Source organism: Sceloporus occidentalis, unplaced genomic scaffold (assembly GCF_023333645.1).
Source record: "Sceloporus occidentalis isolate IW3139 unplaced genomic scaffold, rSceOcc1.0.p SCAF_1, whole genome shotgun sequence".
NCBI classification, from domain to species: Eukaryota; Metazoa; Chordata; class Lepidosauria; order Squamata; family Phrynosomatidae; genus Sceloporus; species Sceloporus occidentalis.
The window spans coordinates 290,628,557-290,648,747 of NW_028316981.1; the positions used below are offsets into that span (position 1 = coordinate 290,628,557).

The 20,191-nt window shown below is 39.3% G+C and overlaps 1 protein-coding gene across 2 annotated transcripts in view; it reads right to left on the reverse strand.

The window, feature by feature from the left end:
• The window catches only part of PARP8 (poly(ADP-ribose) polymerase family member 8), a 236,281-nt gene that overhangs the window by 8,539 nt on the left and 207,551 nt on the right, over nt 1-20,191 (reverse strand). For both annotated transcript variants that reach the window (XM_089495801.1, XM_089495794.1), the window contains 8 exons: nt 13,419-13,511; nt 9,929-10,054; nt 9,461-9,526; nt 7,875-7,942; nt 4,739-4,787; nt 3,823-3,935; nt 3,549-3,621; nt 360-429 (listed from right to left, as the gene is read on the reverse strand). In XM_089495801.1, the coding sequence (XP_089351927.1) occupies nt 360-429; nt 3,549-3,621; nt 3,823-3,935; nt 4,739-4,787; nt 7,875-7,942; nt 9,461-9,526; nt 9,929-10,054; nt 13,419-13,511 (658 nt within the window). The remainder of the gene's footprint in view (nt 1-359; nt 430-3,548; nt 3,622-3,822; nt 3,936-4,738; nt 4,788-7,874; nt 7,943-9,460; nt 9,527-9,928; nt 10,055-13,418; nt 13,512-20,191) is intronic.

Below are 20,191 nucleotides of genomic sequence, written 5' to 3' on the forward strand. Positions count from 1 at the left end.
ACTGAGGGGTTGCACTAGTCTTTTACCTGTAAGTTCTGCTAGTTGAAGATCTCCTTATCTTAACAGATGTGAACAAATTAACAATCTATCTTTTCCCTTCATTCTTATTTCTGTATGTGTATGTGTGCATGAGGTGTAGTTATGAATAGATGACTTTCACTTTCACTCCCATTAAATTTCCTTCCTTTCCTTATAAATGTCTCTATTCTGTCAACCTCTGTAAGATGTATACAAGAACAGGTACTGCTGTTCTGGATACAGTATGAAAAAGCACAATGTCACCACATTATTCAACAGGAATTGCTTTTAAAACTCCCATGCCATGTCCCCCAAAATGTAGAGTGATTTATAAATATCACCTGAGTAACCAAAAGATATGCTTGACAATGGACTAAGATAGATCCCACTTCCAAACATTGCACCATGAAGCTGAAAGAGAAAAACAAAAATGCAATTGTTAATTGGCCACATAACCCAGTCCCATCCCAAATTTGATTTTATACATCTTTCATCAGTGCATGTAAAGCTTCCTGTATAATGTGTATACTAGATGGGATCCTTTCACACCACACAATTATAGTACTATGGTTCAACTCATGATGTATCCTATGGAATCTAGGGCTGTAATTATTCACTGAGTTTCTTCTCATAGAAAGCAACACATAATTTTAGAAATTTTATTCCCATTGCAATAGTCTTTGAAAACCACACAGTTTTCAAAGATTATTCGCAATTTAGGAATTATTCTGCACAAAATTTGCATGTGATTGTTTTGTAGAGAAAACAGCATTTTCTGCATTACATTTTCTGTACATAAAACAACATTTCTATGCAGTTTCCTCCACCGAATGTTGTTTTCTACTCAGAATAAACCCCAACTACAGCATTCTGTGTTAGAAATCATATTTCTGCATAGTAATATTTTCTACACAGAGAATGCTATTTTGTGTTTAGAAAATGTTTTCTGTGCAAATAACTATGTGCAAATTTTACTTACAATAAGTCCTGAAGTGCAAAGATTCTTGCCATCAGGATTTTTCAACACTCAAAATATATGTTTTTTGAAATTTTTTGGAATATATTCTAGTGGAAACCTGAGGTCTGTAGTCTGGTGAGGCACTAGAGCATTCTGGTTGAGAATTCTAAGTGCCTCTCTCTATACTGATAATCCCAGGATTCCACAGGACAGAACCATGGCAGTTAAAGTGGAATCACAGGGCTATATTGTATAGTGTGACAAGGTCTTGGGTTCTCCCCATGAGATACTTTATACACTGTTACATCAGGATCAATTCTGATTGATATTTTTCAAAGTACAGTATCCTCTTCTTTTAAAGTTATTTATATAGAGGCATAAATTGTGTGTTGTTTCATTGTTATATTTGAGCATTGTCTTCAGCATTTCCTTCTCATGTCAGATAAGGCATGTTGTGATAAAGTAGAGGGCCTCCTTCTTGGTGGCACCTTTATTATTCAGCAGAGAACCTCACCTGGGGCATATTCGGTTGTCTTTTTGGTCAAGGTGAAAACTTGTTTACTTTATGAGACCCAAGACACTGACAGGTCAAAATTATTATTCTCAGTCTTCACAAATGATAATGAACATTTAAAAATAAAGAGCTCACAGATATGCTGTTGATAGCTGCAAGATAATTACATGTTTTTGGAAAACTGCAAAATATTTATGTATGGCCAAATGATAATGAAGAGTTTGGCATGTAGATTTAATAGAAAAGTTAACATTCACTGTTAAATCAATAAGAGAAAACAGGACAGATGACAAATGGTGGACAATATGGTATTCATTTATTCAGTATGTAAATGCAAATATAGAAATAACATCAGACCAAGCCACTCATATTATGCCAGCTATCTTTGAAACTGTTTTATCTAGAGAAGTAATAAGATTTTTAAAAGATAATAAAAAATGAGCTGTATAGATACACTAGATATATAAAATTAACACCATAATATTTCTGTTCCCTATTTTTTGTTGTCTGGTTTGTTTTTGCAAGGTTGTAATTTATTGTTCATTGTTATTGTTCTTTTTGGATTAGTATAAAATGAAATAAAATATTTTTTTTTAAAAAAAAGTAAGGCCTTTTTAGTTTATCTGTATTGTTTTATGCAGGTTTTACCTGCTGACTTCTGTTTTTATTATTGTTTTGTTATATATTAAACTGTGCATTTTATTGTTTCATTTGCAGAGACATCAGAATTATTTATATTGAATGGTATCATATACATTCCCAAAATAAATTGATGATGATATCAATGATGATGATGATGATTATGCTGAAGATAGCTTGAAATCCCAGCCCCTGAGCAAATGGATCAGGAAAGCATGAGCTTGGCCTGTGCTTTCCAGGACTGGATGCTAACCTGGGTGGGCTCCTGGGTCACTTTGGGGAAATGGGTGAGTGTTTACATGGCAAAGCCCACACCAGCTCAGGGACCCACTACCAGTGTGTACTCCTTACCTTCCTCCTGTGTCTGAAGTAGTGAGCGGATTCCCATTGCTGCATCTGATGCAAAAATGGGGTGCCTGGTCATATGAGTGTAGCCAGGTGCCCCGTTTCCATATTTGGCATAGCAAGGGGGTGGGGTCTGCTCACTAGCAGAGATGCAAGAGGAAGGTAAAGAGTGTGTGGAGCATTTAAACAGCTGTAATTTGCCATGGAGTTTCTGAGAAACTCTTCAGCAAACCAGGGGTCAAATTGACCCCGTGTTAAGGGCTATTTATTCCAGGGGTGGTCCAGATCCACAGGATCTATTTCCTGTGCTCGAATCCAGCCCATTCCTGGCTCAATATTCTGGGAGACTATTAGGGACCATAAAAGTTGAGTCCAAGTGCTAAATGCAGCCTGCAGGCCACACTACACCTACTCCTGCATTAAGATGGCAAAAATAGGATCCAAGCTAATTACACCTCCTCCTCCTCCTTGAGAATGTTATTTTTTCAGGTTTTTTTGGGGGAGGCAGGTATTCAATAAAAGCAGGGGAAGATTGGGCAAAGTCTAAACTGTTGGGCTGGATTCTGGGCACCCTAGAGGTCAAATAGTCATCGCAGAATTTGGCCAAATGTTCTGTAGGGTGGTATGGAGGCATTCTTGTCATAGTTTGGAGGGCCCTTGGGCCATTTCAGGCCCAGGAGAGAACTTCTTTAAAAATATCAGGTTGTCACTTATGCTGATTTTTTGTTGTTTAAGAAAGGTCTCTCCTGGAACTATAATGTCTGGATAAAAACTTGGTAATCATGCTCCTCATATCCACTAAAGGGTGTTTGGAGGCATTTTGGGACCAAAGAAAAATGCTTTGTGTGTGTATGTGGGGGGGGGGGGTAAAGTGGGTGGGTGCAACACTTCAATATCTTCCAGGAGACTAATGTGGTTCGCTAGACTCCCACAGGTGCTCACTACTGTATTAAACCATGGATCAGGGTGTCTACATCGTACCTAAAAGACTCATGACCAAATCAGTCTTTGACATGAACACATTTGGACACCCTTTTTTTTTTTTTTTTGCTTTCTAATGTCTGCTTCTTTTACCTGCAGTCTTGTGTTGGAAGCAACTACTAGGCCATTCCTCAGGATTGAGTGCCAATTTTCAATGTGTGACCCACTTCAAAACAAAACAGAGAGAGGAAAATAAGTGGTGTTGTAAAGTAAACACAGTGAAATTAGCACATTCTTAAAAAAACTTGCAAAGGAAGCATCTCAGTTTTAGAATATTTGTATGAATGTTTATTTTTAAAATAATCTATTGCTTAGCTGGTGAGACCAAGATTTGTTCATATTTTTAGTATTATTTTTCAGTACTCACTGAAATGCAAAGGTACTTCCATAGAGATTTTTAGCAGCTCTGAAATTGGATTCTTTGGCTGGTGGACTGCTGAGGAGAAGAAACTGATGTGGTGTGTGCATAAACTTCAATTGCTGTAAAAGAACAACAACAAACAGTTAAAAAGACTGCAAAGACAGACTGAAAATTTCATAAATTTTAAGCAAACTCCTTGGCATGTTAGAAATGAGATAACAAGAATTTAAATGAAAGTATAAAATGGAAGTTTTGTGGATGAGATCATCTTCTTTGAGGAAAGTGTTAGACTTCCAGGAGATTTCTCAGAGGTACTGGTTTAACCATTGTGGGAAACAAGACTAGACAAGCTTATGATTCCATCCACAACTCTTCTTTGGCTCCTATGACAAATCATTCCCTTCTGACTGTAATACAAAATTATTTTCAAGATAAAATAAATGAATGCAAACTCAAACAATTTTTTCAATAAATTCAGTATTGAGTTCTTGCATGTAATCATGCCTTTTCATAAATTATAGGAACCCATACCATAGCTTGGTCATCTGAAGGTCTTATCACATATTAGCTTTCTTGACATTTCTCTTAATATACATGAGCAATAAAGTGAGAAAAATTTACTTGATGTCAGGGAGCCCTGGTGGCACAGTGGTTAAATGCCTGTACTACAGCCACTCACAAACCACAAGGTTGTGGGTTCAATACCAGCCAGGGGCTCAGCATCGACTCAGCCTGGCTTCCTTCCAAGGTGGCTAAAATGAGTACCCAGCTTTTGGGGGCAATTAGCTTACACATTGTAAACCGCTTAGGGAGTGCTTAAGTGCACTGATAAGCAGTATAGAAATGTATTTGCTATTGCTATAATAAATGGCCTGTTCATTGAAATGTTATATAAGATCCTGTGGAACAACATCAGACTTACCCGATTCACAGGTAGCTTCACAATATGTGATCTATTACTTGAAATAACCCTGTAATAAATAATGCATATAAATATGTGAAATGAAACAAGCAACTATCAGGGTGTGTTTTCTTCAGCCCTATATAAATGCTAGTGGACACCTTTATTCTACCTTTTCTTAAGCCCATGGGAATGACCCATCTGTTCCCAGATGAGCTCTCTCAACCCCCAAGGTAGCTTAGGCTGCATCTGCACTGCAGAAATAATGCAGTTTGACACCACCACAAATGTTGAGAAATTCTGGGATTTGTAGTTTTGTGAGATATTTAACCTTCTCTGTCCAAAAACACTGGTGCCACAACAAACTACAAATCCCAGTATTCTATGGGATGGAGCCAAGACAGTTAAAGTGGTGTCAAACTGCATTATTTCTGCAGATGCAGCCTTAGGCCCGTTACAGACCACCCAAAAGGGGCGGTCTTGGGCTGCTGCCGGTTGCAGCGCGGGGAAGCCGCTGCAGCCAAACCGCGTGACTCCCCCGCACTGTAAAAAAGGAGCGTGAAAATTGCACTCCTTCCGGCAACCTGGAAGAGACGTCGCAAGTGCCAAAGTGCGCACTCACGACGTCTCTTCCGGGTTTAGACGTCCGGACGCTGCGCGTCCGTTACGTCAAGATGGCCGCGCCCGTCTGTATAGGGCGCCGCCATCTTGCCGTACGGAATACGCGCGAGGGGCAAGGCGCGTCCGGAAGCGCCGCCCCTCGTGCGTATTCCTGGCGCAACGACGGCGCCGCTTAGGCCCGTCTGTAAGGCGCCTTAGTCATCCTGTCAAGAGGTAAAAGAGATTTTAATACATATTAGTCAAATGTTATGCACAAATTTGTGACAGACTCATTGACTGTGGAAGAATGCTTTGCTAGTGAATTTATCACTATGATTTATTTATCTGATGTGCAGGAAAGGTGTCCCATTTTTACTAGTTCTTCATGGATACTACCATGCCCACTCTGACATTAGATGAAATTAATATTTTGGCAGCAAGAAGGCTATGTGTGTCAATAACTGTCATACCATCCTGAACACATCCAATCTTGTCTGATTTGGAAGACTGTATCAGGTTGAGCTTGTTTAATATGGGGAAGGAAGACTACCAGGTATCATCAGGTAAATCTAGAAAAAAAAAATCCTGCCTAAAACAGGTTGCTAAAACGAGTATCCAGATTGTTGGGGACAATTAGCTTACACTTTGTAAACCACTTAGGGAGTACTTAAGTGCACTGATAAAGTGGTATAGAAATGTACTTGCTATTGCTATTGCTATTGCTATTAACAGTCACTCTCAGCCAGAGTAGACAGTAATGGTGTAAGATGGAGTAATAGTCTGGCTCAATATAAGGCAGTTTTCAATGTCCATGCAATGGCTGCTGTCCTAATGTTCAACTTAGCCTCTATATTATTTATTTAATTTTTATGTTATTTTTAATAGCACTTTTAAACCATCCAATAACCAGGAGTTCTCTGGCTTAGTGCACAATGCATTTTAAAAATTCAAGTAGTACAGTCGTAACACCATACGGCACATATTAAACAAAGATGAAAGCAACAGTAAAGAGCAAAATCACTACAGCACGCAAAACCAAAGTAAAACCAGCAAAAATAAAAGTGTGCTAAGATCTAAAGCACTAGAAGTTATTATTAAAATGTTTGCATTGGGTTTATAAACAGCCTCACTATATTCTTATGTAAAGCCCAAGTCAAGTTTATTCTGCACTAACCAACCAGGTTTTTGCATAAAATAAAAACAACCTGATCTCATATTCAAACACAATTAAGATAAAATAGTTGAACTGGTAATACAAACATACAATATAGATTTGAGATTATAACTCGTCACCAGCTATCATGGACGTTTCTCTTTCTTGGGACTAATTTGATGTACTTGGCTATTCCATAGGCTATGTAATAAGTCAGTTCCTGCTAATAAAACTCTAAGGTTTTTTTGAGGGCATAGCATCTGTAATATAGACAATAAGAGGGTCAAAGTATTGAGTTCTAAAATATAAATATAAAGAGCATTCTAGAAATCATGACATAAATTCCCATCTTTTTGCAGCTATTAGGACACTATCTATATTAGGTATGCTATCATATCACCCTTTGGCTTCTATTAGATACAAGTATTCATTCTACTTGTTCTTGTGTTTGTCTGTTTTCAAGTTGTTTCTGATTTATGGTGACCCCAAAGTAAACCTATTTTGTGGCATGATTTATTCAGGGAGGGTTTGCTTCTGCCTACCTGAAACGCTGAGAGTAACTTGCCCGATGGGTTTCCATGGCTGAGTGGTCTTTGAGTGGATTTGAACTCTGATCTCGCAGAGACCAATGTTCAAGCCACTACACCATGCTGGTTCTCAAAGTATTTCATCTCCACTTAGTAAAAAGTGCCTTCAGGTCATATGGACAAGTAGAAGCCAAATAAGGGGGCAACTTTCCAGGGCAAATAGTAACAATCTTACATAATATTAGGAACAACCTCTCTACATAAGAATAGAACTTCTGAATGAGCATGCAGGACTTCTCACTGCACCAAAGTAGGGAAAGTAGGACCTGCTAACAAAAACCAACAGCATGTGTACTTTTGGTCCCCTGTGTTCCACTAGCTTCTCATTTGTAAAAAAAGAAATTCTCAAAAAATATTTTTCATCCTAAATTTCTCCCTAGGGAATATGGGAAGACATTTTCTCCATTATTTCCCTGTCCCCCAAGCTGGGCGGTGGGGGGGGGGGGGAGAGTTTAGATCCAGGTTAGGCTCCCCCCATAGGAAGTGACACAGAAATTCACCTCCTGGTCATTTCCTAGAGGTAAAAAGTCATCTCCAGGCAATAACATAACAAAAAGTGTGAAAATTCCCCTCCCCCCCAGGCAGGGGTTGGCCTTTCAATGTTCTCCTGGAGTGGCAAATACTTCTGAAACTTATCCATCCCCCCAATGTACAAATGCATCTTGGCACACTGCACTCTGCCACCTCACTTGTGCACAAAGGGGAACACAACTCTGTAATCTTTTTCTTGGTGATGGCTTGTGGCCCATGTTACCAATATCAGAACAAATAAGATTCTGCAAAATCATCTGGCATATAATCCAAGCAAGGTCTTTACCACTGCAGAAGAGGATGAGCAAGTGGGTCTTGTCTGTCCATCTGCTTCTTGATTTCTAAATAAGGTGCCTAGGAAATAATAAGTGTCAGAATTAACCAAGAGAAATTTCAAGTCCAGAGAGAAGTCAGTTTTTACTAGGTGGTTTTTTAGGGTGGGGTGAGATTTTTGCTACATTAGGTCTTGTTTTTTTTTTGTTTTGTTTTGTTTTTTTAAAAATCTTTTTCTCAAGAGTGAGGTTTGTTGAGCATGCTAATATGTCCCATTTTGTTACTTGGTGGTACCATTTCTGTCTTCACTGAACACTTGATCTCAGTATTAGAGTGAAAGATTCAGCATCAGTGTTAGTTATATTTTTCTGCAGGTATTCATTAGTTAAAAATGTGTTGACTAAAGCTTGTCAAGCCTTTACCATCAAAACAATTGCTCCACCAGAATCTCTCTCTCTCTCTCTCTCTCTCTCTCTCTCTCTCACACACACACACACAGACACAAACACACACATGCTAATATTGATGTCTTCTTCAAATTAAATGTTTGTGTGCTTCAAATAAGGCAACAAAAAGGAGCAGCCAGATTTCCTGACAAGTAGTTAGTCAGCATCTACTGCTCAAGATGGTCACTTCCATCTGCCTAATGGTAAGGCTAGCCCTGGGTTTGAAGGAGTGTATCCAGAATCCCTCTTTTCCATGATATCCCCAAGTCTCCCAAATGGTACAGCAAGAGACCCTGCCAGTGAACATGAATTGTTGTTTGGGGTGGCCTGAGGGAGAAATCAGGCAGTGGTACTTCTAAGTAAGGTTTTGACTCATATAAAGTGCTCCCTCTCCCACATATTCAGTTTGATTATGTATATAAATGAAAGGAGACATTTTATTCTGACAGGCTGACTAACCTGGAAAAGATGTTAAATCTCAATTTGGATGTAAACCAACTTAAAATGACACCACAAAACTCAGGTTCAGTTGACTATTCTGAAGAGTTGCAATCAAACCCCCAGAAACAATCTGCTCCTCCACTTCTCTTAAATGAATAAGGTTCAGTTTGCAAAGTCATCAATAGAGCCAGGATCCAATGGGGTTGTTCTGCTGATGGAACTTCTTAAGTCAATGGAACCAGGAGGTGGCAATTCCTTCTTCCCCCTTCAATCCCTATGGGCCCTTAAATCCGCAGCAAAGGGTTAAGAAACCCTCTCAAACAGGGTTTCAAATGGGCTGGGCTGGAGGGAAAAGAAAATCCTGTTGTGCTAGTGATAGATGGCTGGTCATGATAGCACATGCAAACTCAGGCATAAATAAAAATGAAGCAAGACATTATTGATCAATGTTCTATTCCACTGATACTGGAAGTTAAGCAGCCTACACTGAAAATAAGAGTTCTTGGATAATTCTTGTTTATTTCTCTGGGATAATTCAAGCATTATGTTCATCAGGTTCATTGATTTTGTATTGTGGCTCATTGGATTCTCAGAGATCATTATTCTGATGGTCTTTTCTTGCATGGCTGTATTAAAGGGCTGCACAAACAATACTGCAAACTCATAAACTCCCTTACCAACAGTTAAGAAACTAAATGAGTTTTACATTTACCTGTGTCATTTCTCTTATAGAAGTAATACTATCCAGTGCTTTCATGACTCGGTCATAATTCTTCTTCTGTAGCAAATGAAACAAATAGAATTTTCACCCTGAAACATTTCTTTGTTATTGTTGTTTTAATCAGTGCACTCACAAACAAGACATTTTTGTATGACAGTCTAATGACTGCATGTATCATAGCCATCATTTTAATATTCTACAATAGCCATCTTGTATAACTGCAAATCTTTCTATTCTCTTCGTCTACCAGAACCACTTTGTTCATATGGATAAGAAGGCTACAACTGGAAAGTTGGGATGAAGGCAGAGCTGGACTTAGGCACAAGCTAAGTAAACCATTGTTTAGGGTGAGGTGGTAATCAGAACCCAAGAAGGATTTGTATTCAGAAAGAGCCTGGAAGCTTCCTCCTTTTTTGACAGATCCCCCACAAATCTTATAAAAATGCAGAACATACATACCCTGGGGTTAAAGGCCAGCATCTGAGAATCATTAGGATCAACTACAGAAGGATATGGCTCAAAAATGACAACTTTCCTGGGTGACTCTAATGCAGATCGACACATAGATACCAATAAATCTACAACCTAGAGATTAAAAACAAAATACATGCATTAAAAATATGCCGTGGGATGGGTTGCTGTTGTTATGTGTCTTCAAGTCATTTTTGACTTATGGCAGTCCTAAGGCAACCCTATCAGAAGGGCTTTTTTTGTGAGATTTGTTAAGAAAGGGATTGTCAGGGTCTCCCTCCAAGGCTGAGAGTGTGTGACTTGCTGAAGGTCACCCAGTGGGCTTTCATGGATGACCAGGGAGTTGAACCCTGGTCTCCAAAGACATAGTCCAATGCTCAAACCATTTCATGCTACTTCTCAATTGGGTGAATATACGCTGTATTTCACTAAGAACCTCAAATGGAGTGTCTACCAAGCAGGAACTAATTCCTTCTGGCTTCTTGCATAAGGTAGGAACTGCTGACGAGATCTCTACTACACTGCAGAGCCAGTGGTGTAGATAGTGATACTGCAACTATCAACTCAGGTGACAAAAATGACCAAACAGTTTCTGCTTGATTCAACCGTATAAAGTTTATGTTTTTGGCCTTGCTCCTCCATTTGAAAAACTACTTTTTTCAGAAAGACATTCCATTCAGAACACCCAGAATGTTCATTCAATGAAAGGGAGTGTGGCAAGTTGGACCCTTTTGCAACATGGATTCATGGAAGGCTGCATGGAGCCCTGGTGCTTACAATTCTCCCAGAACCTGGAAAAGTTAACATTTTGGACTGCTACGCCAAGAAATTTGAGGGAGTTTGGTGGTTAATAGTCAAACAAGTAACTTTTCCAAGCTCTGAATTCTAAGCATGGGAGTCTCTGCCTAGATAATCACAAACCAATGGGTGGCATAGTTCGTGATAATGGAAACAAAATGGCAAAAAACATAAAAAAGGTACATGTCAAGGAAGTATGCTAAATTATTTGGTCAACAGGTGGAGGAAAAACAGATAGACTTTCCAGCTTTGCTCCCATGCATGTTCATTACATGTATGATCTGGTTATGTGAATGTTACTAAGGACTCAACTGCTCTTGGACTGCCTATGCATTACTCCCTCTAATGCAGTTGTCTCCATATCCTACAGGTGTTTCAAACTATAGCTCCCATTCTTTTTTGATGATTCACTTTGAAAGAGAAGTCAGCACGTGAACTCTATGACATTCCTCCTCCATCATTTAGTGAAGCTTCACCCTGATGACTATAAAAGTAGCTATAAAGTTACAGTTATAATGTACAATATAATGTACAATACAGAAGGAGTGTGGGGTTATCCTTGATTAATTTATAATAGTTAAGTACCACAGTTATCTTTGTTACTGGGAAATTCAGTGAATGACGTATAATTAGTTACCAATAATGTAATACTTTTAAAGTGCTTGTTTTAGGCTTATGATAAAATCTTGAGCACTGTTTGTACCTTTCAATATACATAGCAAAACTAACTGATCAAAGTATAGCTAGGAATTTAGTTTAATTTAAAATATTAATGACTCTATATAATTAAAATTAAAAGAAAACATTTAAAAACCATTTAATTATATGATGTTAGAAAAGGTTTTATCTCAATTGCAGCTTCAAAAGATGAAAGGGATATTGTATGCCTAATATTCTGAAATTTTGAGTTGCAAACATATTTTCATTTAATGGCAGAGCATACAATGAATTAATTAATTCACAACCATCCCATCTTTCTGATAACAGTTCTGTGATTTAAAATGGTTCACTCTGGGAAAACATTAAAAGGGAGGGGCAATTTTGATTAACACATCCTTCCAGTTCCACCCACAATCCCAGATGGACTCTGAGTCACACCAAGAATAGTTCTAAAACCTTTGCATTCAGATCTCTAGAGGGAAATAAATAAAAAAGATGGTCCTTTCAAGAAGTGAAATGAAAATAAGGAGAACAGAAACTTCATGAAAAGAAGGCAGATCTAGGCTGTTTTCTTCCTCTTCACATTGGACAAAAATGGGTAATTTAGTTGCCAGTGATATGAACTAATACTAGTGAGCAGATAAACATAACAAATCTATTGTCAAGAAAGGTGGATTCAAATGATAGCTTATCCAATAAATTACCAAACAGCTCTAGGTCACAATGTCGAACTCCAATGGAGACCCTAAAACAAAGGAGGGCCATTTTCTCAGCCCCAGGACACTTCTCCAAATGAAAAAAAAAAAAAAAAACACATATTGGTTTTTAAAGGGGGGGGGGACCCTTACAGGGTTCTATTTAAAAAAAAAGATTTATTACTAAAACAATGTATGGGGGGGGGGGAAGACATCTCCTTTTAGATGAGCAGAGAATCTGGCCTACTAGAGTAGTGATGGACAATTGTGGAAGGGGCCAAGGTATCACTTCTAATTCCATAAATCAGTCACAAATCAAATATGGCCAATTTTCATGTTTGTTGGGTTTGGGTGGGGACAGGGTAAGGGGAGCTCAACTGCCATGGTTTGGAAGGTTTTCTGGCTAGTCTTAGCTGATGTTTTATTGGGGGGAATCTGGTGGCTGTGAGGGTTTCTACATGGACTCTGGGAGGTGCTCAGTGCCACATGTGAACTGCAGGCTTCCCATCTCTTCCATAGCTGCACAATACTACTTTTTTTAAATCCCTAAAAAAGCCTCCAAGGGCCACAAAACACAACCTATCTAATCTGATTCAGAAAGCTAGACAGGGTCAAGCTTACTGAATTCTTAAATGAGAAGTCACTAGTAATGCCAGGCATCTTCAGACAGGGCTGGGAATGAATTGCGTCTGAAACCCTGGAAAGGCGATAATACTAGGTAAAAGGACTAATAATCTAATGCAGTATAAGGCAGCTTTCCAGGTTCCAGTGTTCATATTGTTGCTTCATGACCCAATCTCTACTTTAGCCCCTTCAATGAAAAAGTAACCCCCCCCCCCCCACACACACACACACACTGTCAGAGAAGCCTTCCCATGTATTTGAAGAATACCTGAATGGGTCTTAGCCAGTAGTAGCTGGTGTCTTCCATGCTGATGGGGCACTGAATCTCCTCCAGTCTTAGAAGGAACTGTCCAAGGTGCTGAATACTAGCCTCAGAATAGTGTCGTCACCTTGGACAGTTTTAGGGTTAATATCATAAGCCACTGTTTTTCCATCAGGTGTGAAGCTTGACTTAAACCTCTGCTGCCATTAAATGTGAAGATTTCCACAAATCTCACTGTTACCACCAAGAATTAGGGCTTTCTCCACCTCTGCCATAAATGTTAAGGAGCTCTTCCTATCCTACTGCTGTGGGCACCTCCTAGAAGCCCTCAAAGTGCCTATGTGTGAGATATTATGCAACTTTTTATGGGAGGTAGATTAATGTTAATTAGTGCTACTATACAAAAGTAATTTAGGTTGCTTGAATTATTTTACTTTACCTGGGCCCCTGTTGCTATTTCATCTGCAGCTTCGTTCATTACTCCTAGAGTTTGGAAAGCAAAGACACACAGCTCCCGTTCACACACAGTTGGCTAAAACAAGAGAAGAGAGGGGGAAAATGTAAGTTTGGCATTCATGATATTTCACTGTTGTGCTCAGAAGATTTGTGCACTGCAAGAATCCTTCTATATGAATGTGTGCTAATTGAGAATTCTCTTTCAGAGACTGAAAAAGTTACACATTTGAATCATAACTCCCAGAATCTTACAGCCAGCATGTCTCCAATGAAGAGCCTATTTTAGGCATGATGTTGTCTTTTTTCAGGGTTAGCCCAAGACATTTTGCTGTTTAAATAAAAGCACAAGATGGCACTTCTAGCCATTACAGGTACAGAAACCAACTGGTTTCCTAAGGACTGGAATGCAGCTTAGGTGCAGCTACTGGCCTCTCAGGATGCATGTGTCGTTTAAACAGCATACTTCCCAAGTGACCCGAAGCAGCTTTATTTTGGCCTGTCTGTTCAGGCCCATTATTTGACAAAATGTTACCATTTCTATTGCTCTTTTGGGCAGGCTGCATTTTAAGGGTCTTTCTTGAAATGCACAGAACTTCTGTATACAGAAGGTCTCTGGTTTCTTTCCTTTACAAAATATAACAATGGCACAAACATCCAGTTCTCAGCCACATGCAGTGTGCACATTTTGTCAGGAATCCCTTGATTAGCCTTTCATTGCAACATCTTCATGAAGACATTTGCTGACACTAAGATAACTGACAAATCAATCTTGTTTTGCTCTGTAGCTACCTTTCACAACAGACATGAAGAGCAAATAAAAACATGTGCAAATATAGTTTGAACTAGAATGTAAAACTATGTAAAAGATTTTCTTTTTGAAATTGCTTTACCTGGTACACACCTGCCTCAACAGCTTTCCTGACTACTTTCAGGGTTTCTAGCAATTTTGTTTACACGGTCTGGCTTCTGTGTGAAGACTACGATACTGTGGGAAGACAACACTGAAATATTTTCACAGAGATTGCTTTAGAAGAGCCATCATATTTCAAATCCAATACAGCATCACTCATTTGATTTATCTCATCTGCTGTGTTACATTGAATTAGGCAGCAGGTGAAGCCTAACACTATCCAATTCACTGTAGCGTGGCACTTGAGACCAGAAAGAGAGAGAGAACAGTTTTTATTACTTCCATCAGCTCTCTGTGCACATATTGTAGGATAAAACAGGGCAACATCTGAAGGCTTGAAAGGGCTGCACTGCACATGCACCCCCAGCTAAAGACCAGAAAGTCCACCAAAGGTCCTAATCCCACTGGAAAAAGTAAATAGCACATGAAAAGTACTGTTTACTATTACGAACACATTTCTCCACATTTGAAAGTAGAAAATGTGTGCCTTCCTGTCTCATTGATAAACATATGCAGACTTCTAGGATTTTTCATGCAGGTTTTTAAATAAATAGTGTTCCTTTGACCTTTTTAGGGTCCAAACTGCAATTATCTTGGGGAGAAGGAAACCTTGTAAGATTTGGTGGGTTTGCAAAAGTGGGCCATGAACTGCAGGCAAGCCAGAGGCAGATCTGCATTACAGGCCACTGATTGGTCACTCTTTGTTTGACCCACGTCAGTGGGTCCAGATTTGAAGGGTCAAAATGGAATCTTCCTGCTGAAAAGGTCAATGGAACCTTCAGTGGACAAGTAGTAGGTTGCAGAACTGGGACAGGATTAGCCCATCATGTCTGGAAGGGATCGGGACTATGCAATGAAGCATGTGTTTTCCACACATAATTTCAAAGAAAAGTAACAGCCTCACCAATTAAAGGTTCAGGTAGCAGGGAATTGGAAAGATGCAACATTGGACAGAGATGAACTGCTGTCAGTCAAAGAGCAGATAATGCTAAACCAGACAGATGAGGCTAGCTCAGACATTGTGATAAAACACATGTGGCTACCCATGGCTTGTAGGCAGATATGGCCCATATACACACACTATCAAGTTAGAGCTACGAGGTTGCTTCCTGTACTTTTCATAGTAAATATATTCTATACATGGACGGGGCTGTTGATGATAAGGGTGGCTTAGAGGTCTCTCATTCACAGGGTCACCATAAGTCAAGGTCAGTTTGATGGCAGTTAATAATATCCTGGAAAAGGAACATGTAACAAAATGTACTATCAGGTGTCTTCTCCTGCTGCATTCTCTAAAGAGAGCCATTTACTGCCCAGTGGAGAGTGGGTAGCAGAAAAGTGTCCAGCTATGTTCCAATCACTGGAGATGTAGCATTGCTGTCATCCTTCACTCTCTTCCACAACCAGTGGCTGTGTGGTAAGGGGGAACATCAACTCAATGGTGGGATAAGAGGAAGGGGGAATGAGAAAATATTTCACAGTTCTGCCTGGGAGAACTTTATGTTAGGTCTTCATTTCCCAGGATCTGTTCTCTATCCAAAAAAAAAAAAAAAGAGACCTACTTCATATTTAACATGACAAACAGGCTGGTTGAAGATAACATAGACTCATAGAATCATAGAGTTGGAAGAGACCACAAGGGCCATCCAGTCCAACCCCCCTCTCAATCAAAGCATACCCGACAGATGGCCATCCAGCCTCTGTGTAAAGACCTCCAAGGAAGGAGACTCCACCACACTCTGAAGGAGTGTGTTCCACTGTCTAACAGCTCTTACTGTGAGGAAGTTCCTCCTAATGTTGAGATGGAATCTCCTTTCCCATAACTCGCATCCACTTCCTGTGTTTTTTTTAATTTTTTTTATTAAAAGGTTTTTAAACATAAAATAAAGCTTTTTACACGAGCCTTCGCACCTTTAGGGGAGATATCCCCATTCCAGTGCCAGAAAATACATTGAACCAAAACAGAACTACATACTTCCAAGTCACTCTAAAGCCAAACTCTCAACATTGTCTCAAACAGCATTTTACAACTCTTTGTTACTAATACACCATATTCTCAAATATATTTATTGATTCCTCGAAGTATATTTATAATTACAAAACTCAGCTAATCCAGTTATTGTATATTAGATGCATTTATTCCGTTGTGATCTGCACCCTTTCGTGTCTATTCTTATAATTAAGTATTAAGTCAATAATGTTCTATGTTCTTTTCTCTGGAGCAGCAGAAAACAAGCTCGCTCCATCCTCAATATTACATCCCTTCAAATATTTAAACAAGGCTATCATATCACTTCTTAACCATCTGAGATGGAACGTGCATGCAGATGGTTCAGTCCTCATCTCTCCTCAACTTAACTGGACCAAACAACTGTTTGATAGGCTCACCAGTGTGGCTAGGGAAGAGGACAATGGGATCTCTTATGTAAGCCTCACCCCCAATGCCCCCTTTGCCACCCATTCCCCATTTCCATGCTGCTTATGGGAGGAGTGCCAATAGCACACACAGAAAAATTGACAGTGTCCATGTGATCCCTATACAGCTTGAGTCCACATGTATTCATAGGAATGCAGAGCTTATATTTTCTAAGAGCTTGGAAAAGTTACTGTTTTGGACTGTATCTTCCAGAATCCCTCAGCAAGGGTTCTGGAAATTCTAGTCCAAAATCATAACGTTTCCATGCTCTGTGTTGGAAATTCCATCTCAGCATTTGGAAGAACTTCTTGAAAGTAAGAGCTGTTCAACCGTGGAATACACTCCCTTGGAATGTGGTGGAGTCACCATCTTTGGAGGTTTTTAAACAAAGGTTGGATAGCTATCTGTTGGATTTACTTTCATGTAAGGTACTGACAATCCTGCATTTCAGGGGCTGGACTAGATGACCCTTGAGGTCTCTACTCTTTGAGTCTATTCTATTCTATGATTAGAATGCGTCTGAGGCAGAAATCCTCCTTGTGATTACACAGCTGCTCCAAGTACATGACGTTTGTTCAATGTTCAATGCTCAGAGTGAGCACAACAACCCAGGTATGCAGGCATGCTGTTAGTATGATTGCTTTCCTACTTTATAGTATCCTGATTCCCTACCCATTAAGCATGGCCACTCAAATTATCACTCCCATCAGAACAAGTGATCCGATTTATCCTGTCAATTTCTCAAAGCTTTTATGAAGCTCAAACAAGGAATGCTACAAAAGCACTAATAAGGGCAGAACATTGATTGGAACTGTAAACTACTATTGATCTAAGTGTACAGAAAGGGATGCTAATCTCCCAGCAGGTATCATTAAAAGTTTTGTGTGTGTATGTGTGTGTGTGTGTGTGTTAAGGAGAAGAAATATTAACCATTTCCTAATTTCTAAGAAGATAATCAGTCTTACAGGAGTTTTACTTGTTGCTTCTTAGCTCTAGAAATATTTCTTTCAAGAGACAGAGAAATCTTAAATCATGGCCCAAAGGAAATAGAGAAATAAGAGTTGTAGCCCTCTGTGTTACTTTTCCCTCTCTGATACATAACTGAGATCTTTCAAAGTTATTTTTTGTTTTGGTGAAATATGTGTCTAGATTGGGAGCAAATGTTTTGCAGAATTTGATGAGACTGATGGACATTTGCATGAGAAGAGACATTATATAGCTCAAAGAGAGGCCCTTTTAGAAACTGCTGGACTACTTATCCCATTGGCCATAGCCAGTATAACCAACAGTGGACATTGAGAGTCCCAATCCAATAACATCTGGAAGGCCACAGATTATCCATTGTTAGTGAAACTCATTCTGACTGGGGATGATGAAATTTGTAGTCAGAAGACAGTGCAACACACCTAGAGGCCACTAGGTTGATGAATGCTCACCACAGATGATGCTTCAATGCTCAGAGGATTCCAGAATAAAGCATAGCAACTGTTTTCCCCCCTGCTTCTGGGTACCAAGATTGGTATTGGGTATTAGTATTTGTTCAAGAGATTTGAAAAATAAATTCAGCCTCATTTTGAAACCTACATAGCTAAAGGAAGCAGAGGCATCCAGAGTTTGGCCAGTAATTTTTAGAAAAAGCCAAGAAGAAATCAAATAATTTCATTCAATAGGCCAGAGTCAGGCAAAGAGTGGTTCATGTGGACACCAAGGCAATTTTTGTATCCTGTGGCTACTCAGAACCTCCCAATGGCTTCCCCAACACACCAAAAACATGGCAAGAATTATATTTTTCTGCTCTTAGATGCTTCCATCAGTAGCAACTACACAGTGGACCTCTGGCCACTTCTTGTTTTCATTTTAAAATGCGTGTGTGTGTGTGTGTGTGTGTAGTTTGGATTTTTTTTTTCTTTTGTAAAAGGTAAAAGTTGTCCATCATTGATGTAGGACCGATGAACAATAGCATTCAGGATGTTTTTCCCTCTGAAGATATCTGGCTAATTAATAGAAAGGTATCCCACATTGCTGGTTTAAAATATATAGCACCCACATGACGAGGAAAGCGAAATATTTCTGATGCCAATCTAGAGGAACTGTTAGGAATTTCAAAATGCTATCATGCAGAACAGTAAGATGTTTTAAAAAAATCACATGAATCTTATGAGAGAACCCTGCAGTATCAAGCTATATCCTCTTCCTAGAAGTTCCATAAAAGTCCCTGCGTGCTTAAGAGCTGAGGGCTGTGAATTGAAATTTACAAGTTTTGACACTGGGTTTGCCTTTAAAGCATCTTGGGGGTGAGTAGGGATGGAACTGTTTCAATAGCAGCGAAATGCTGCAAAGATGCAACTTTGTGAAGGAGAACACCTCCCCCCTGTAAAACAAGAGGAAGAAAGTTGGAGTAGAAAGAGGAGCCTGCCACTCATGCCTTAATTACCCCCTAAGTCTTCCTGTGCATTCTGCAAGGGTCTGCATTTATCCCAGAAGTGAAGAAGGAATGAGAAAGAAAGGAGGGGAGGGAGAGAGAGAGAGAGAGAGGATGGCAGGCAGGCCAAAAAATATGCTACGATACTCACACTTCTTAAAAAGCTTGCTTTGATAGGCTCAAAATAAAGTTTCTTCATAAAATGTATTCAGAATAAAAAAATAGTTGTGGTCCCCTGGCAGCCTAGAAAATTTCCTTTTTACAGTACAAGAAAAAAAAAATCACCACAGTTGTTGACTAAAACAGTATTTTTCTCCAGGTCTGGTCTACCACTCAAAACTAGGCTCCTAATCTGGATCAGTACCTGCCAGTTGTTTCCTGATGAAAATTCAGTTCTCCTATCCCTACAGGTAAGATTTGTCCCCAGACAATATTTGCCACAGAACAAACTTTCATGGACAAGAACTCAGTCCCAGGGTGTACCTACTTGATAGGGTTCAACAGCTTTGATCCTCTAAGTAAGAATTCTGCCCCCTTCTGACACAGAATTTTCCTTTAGTACCCAAATTTGTAGTATTGCAGGGGAATGAGGCATTTAAAGCTTTTCATACCTAGAATTACTATATTTGCTCTTTTCACATTTCTTGGAAGCTGTCTACCCTTTTTCTTTGGATGACAATACTCTTTTTTTTAATGCAAAAGGATCTTGTAACACTTTTAAGACTCACTGTACAAAAAAAGTTGTAGCATAAGCTTTTGTGGACTTAGCCTACTTTCTAAGACCTTTTTGTAAATGTTCAATTGATGTTTTAAGTTACTGTAATAGTACAAAATTTGAGACTGAGGGAAAATTTCATTTTGGGATCAAAATTCTTATAGAAGGCAAAGCTCTCATTCTGCCCCCACTCATAGGTAGACCCCTGGAGTATGGCTGATTTCACACAGAAATCAGGGTGAAGCTCTGGTCCAAACCGGGAACCTGTTCCGGATTGAACTCAATGGCTCCAT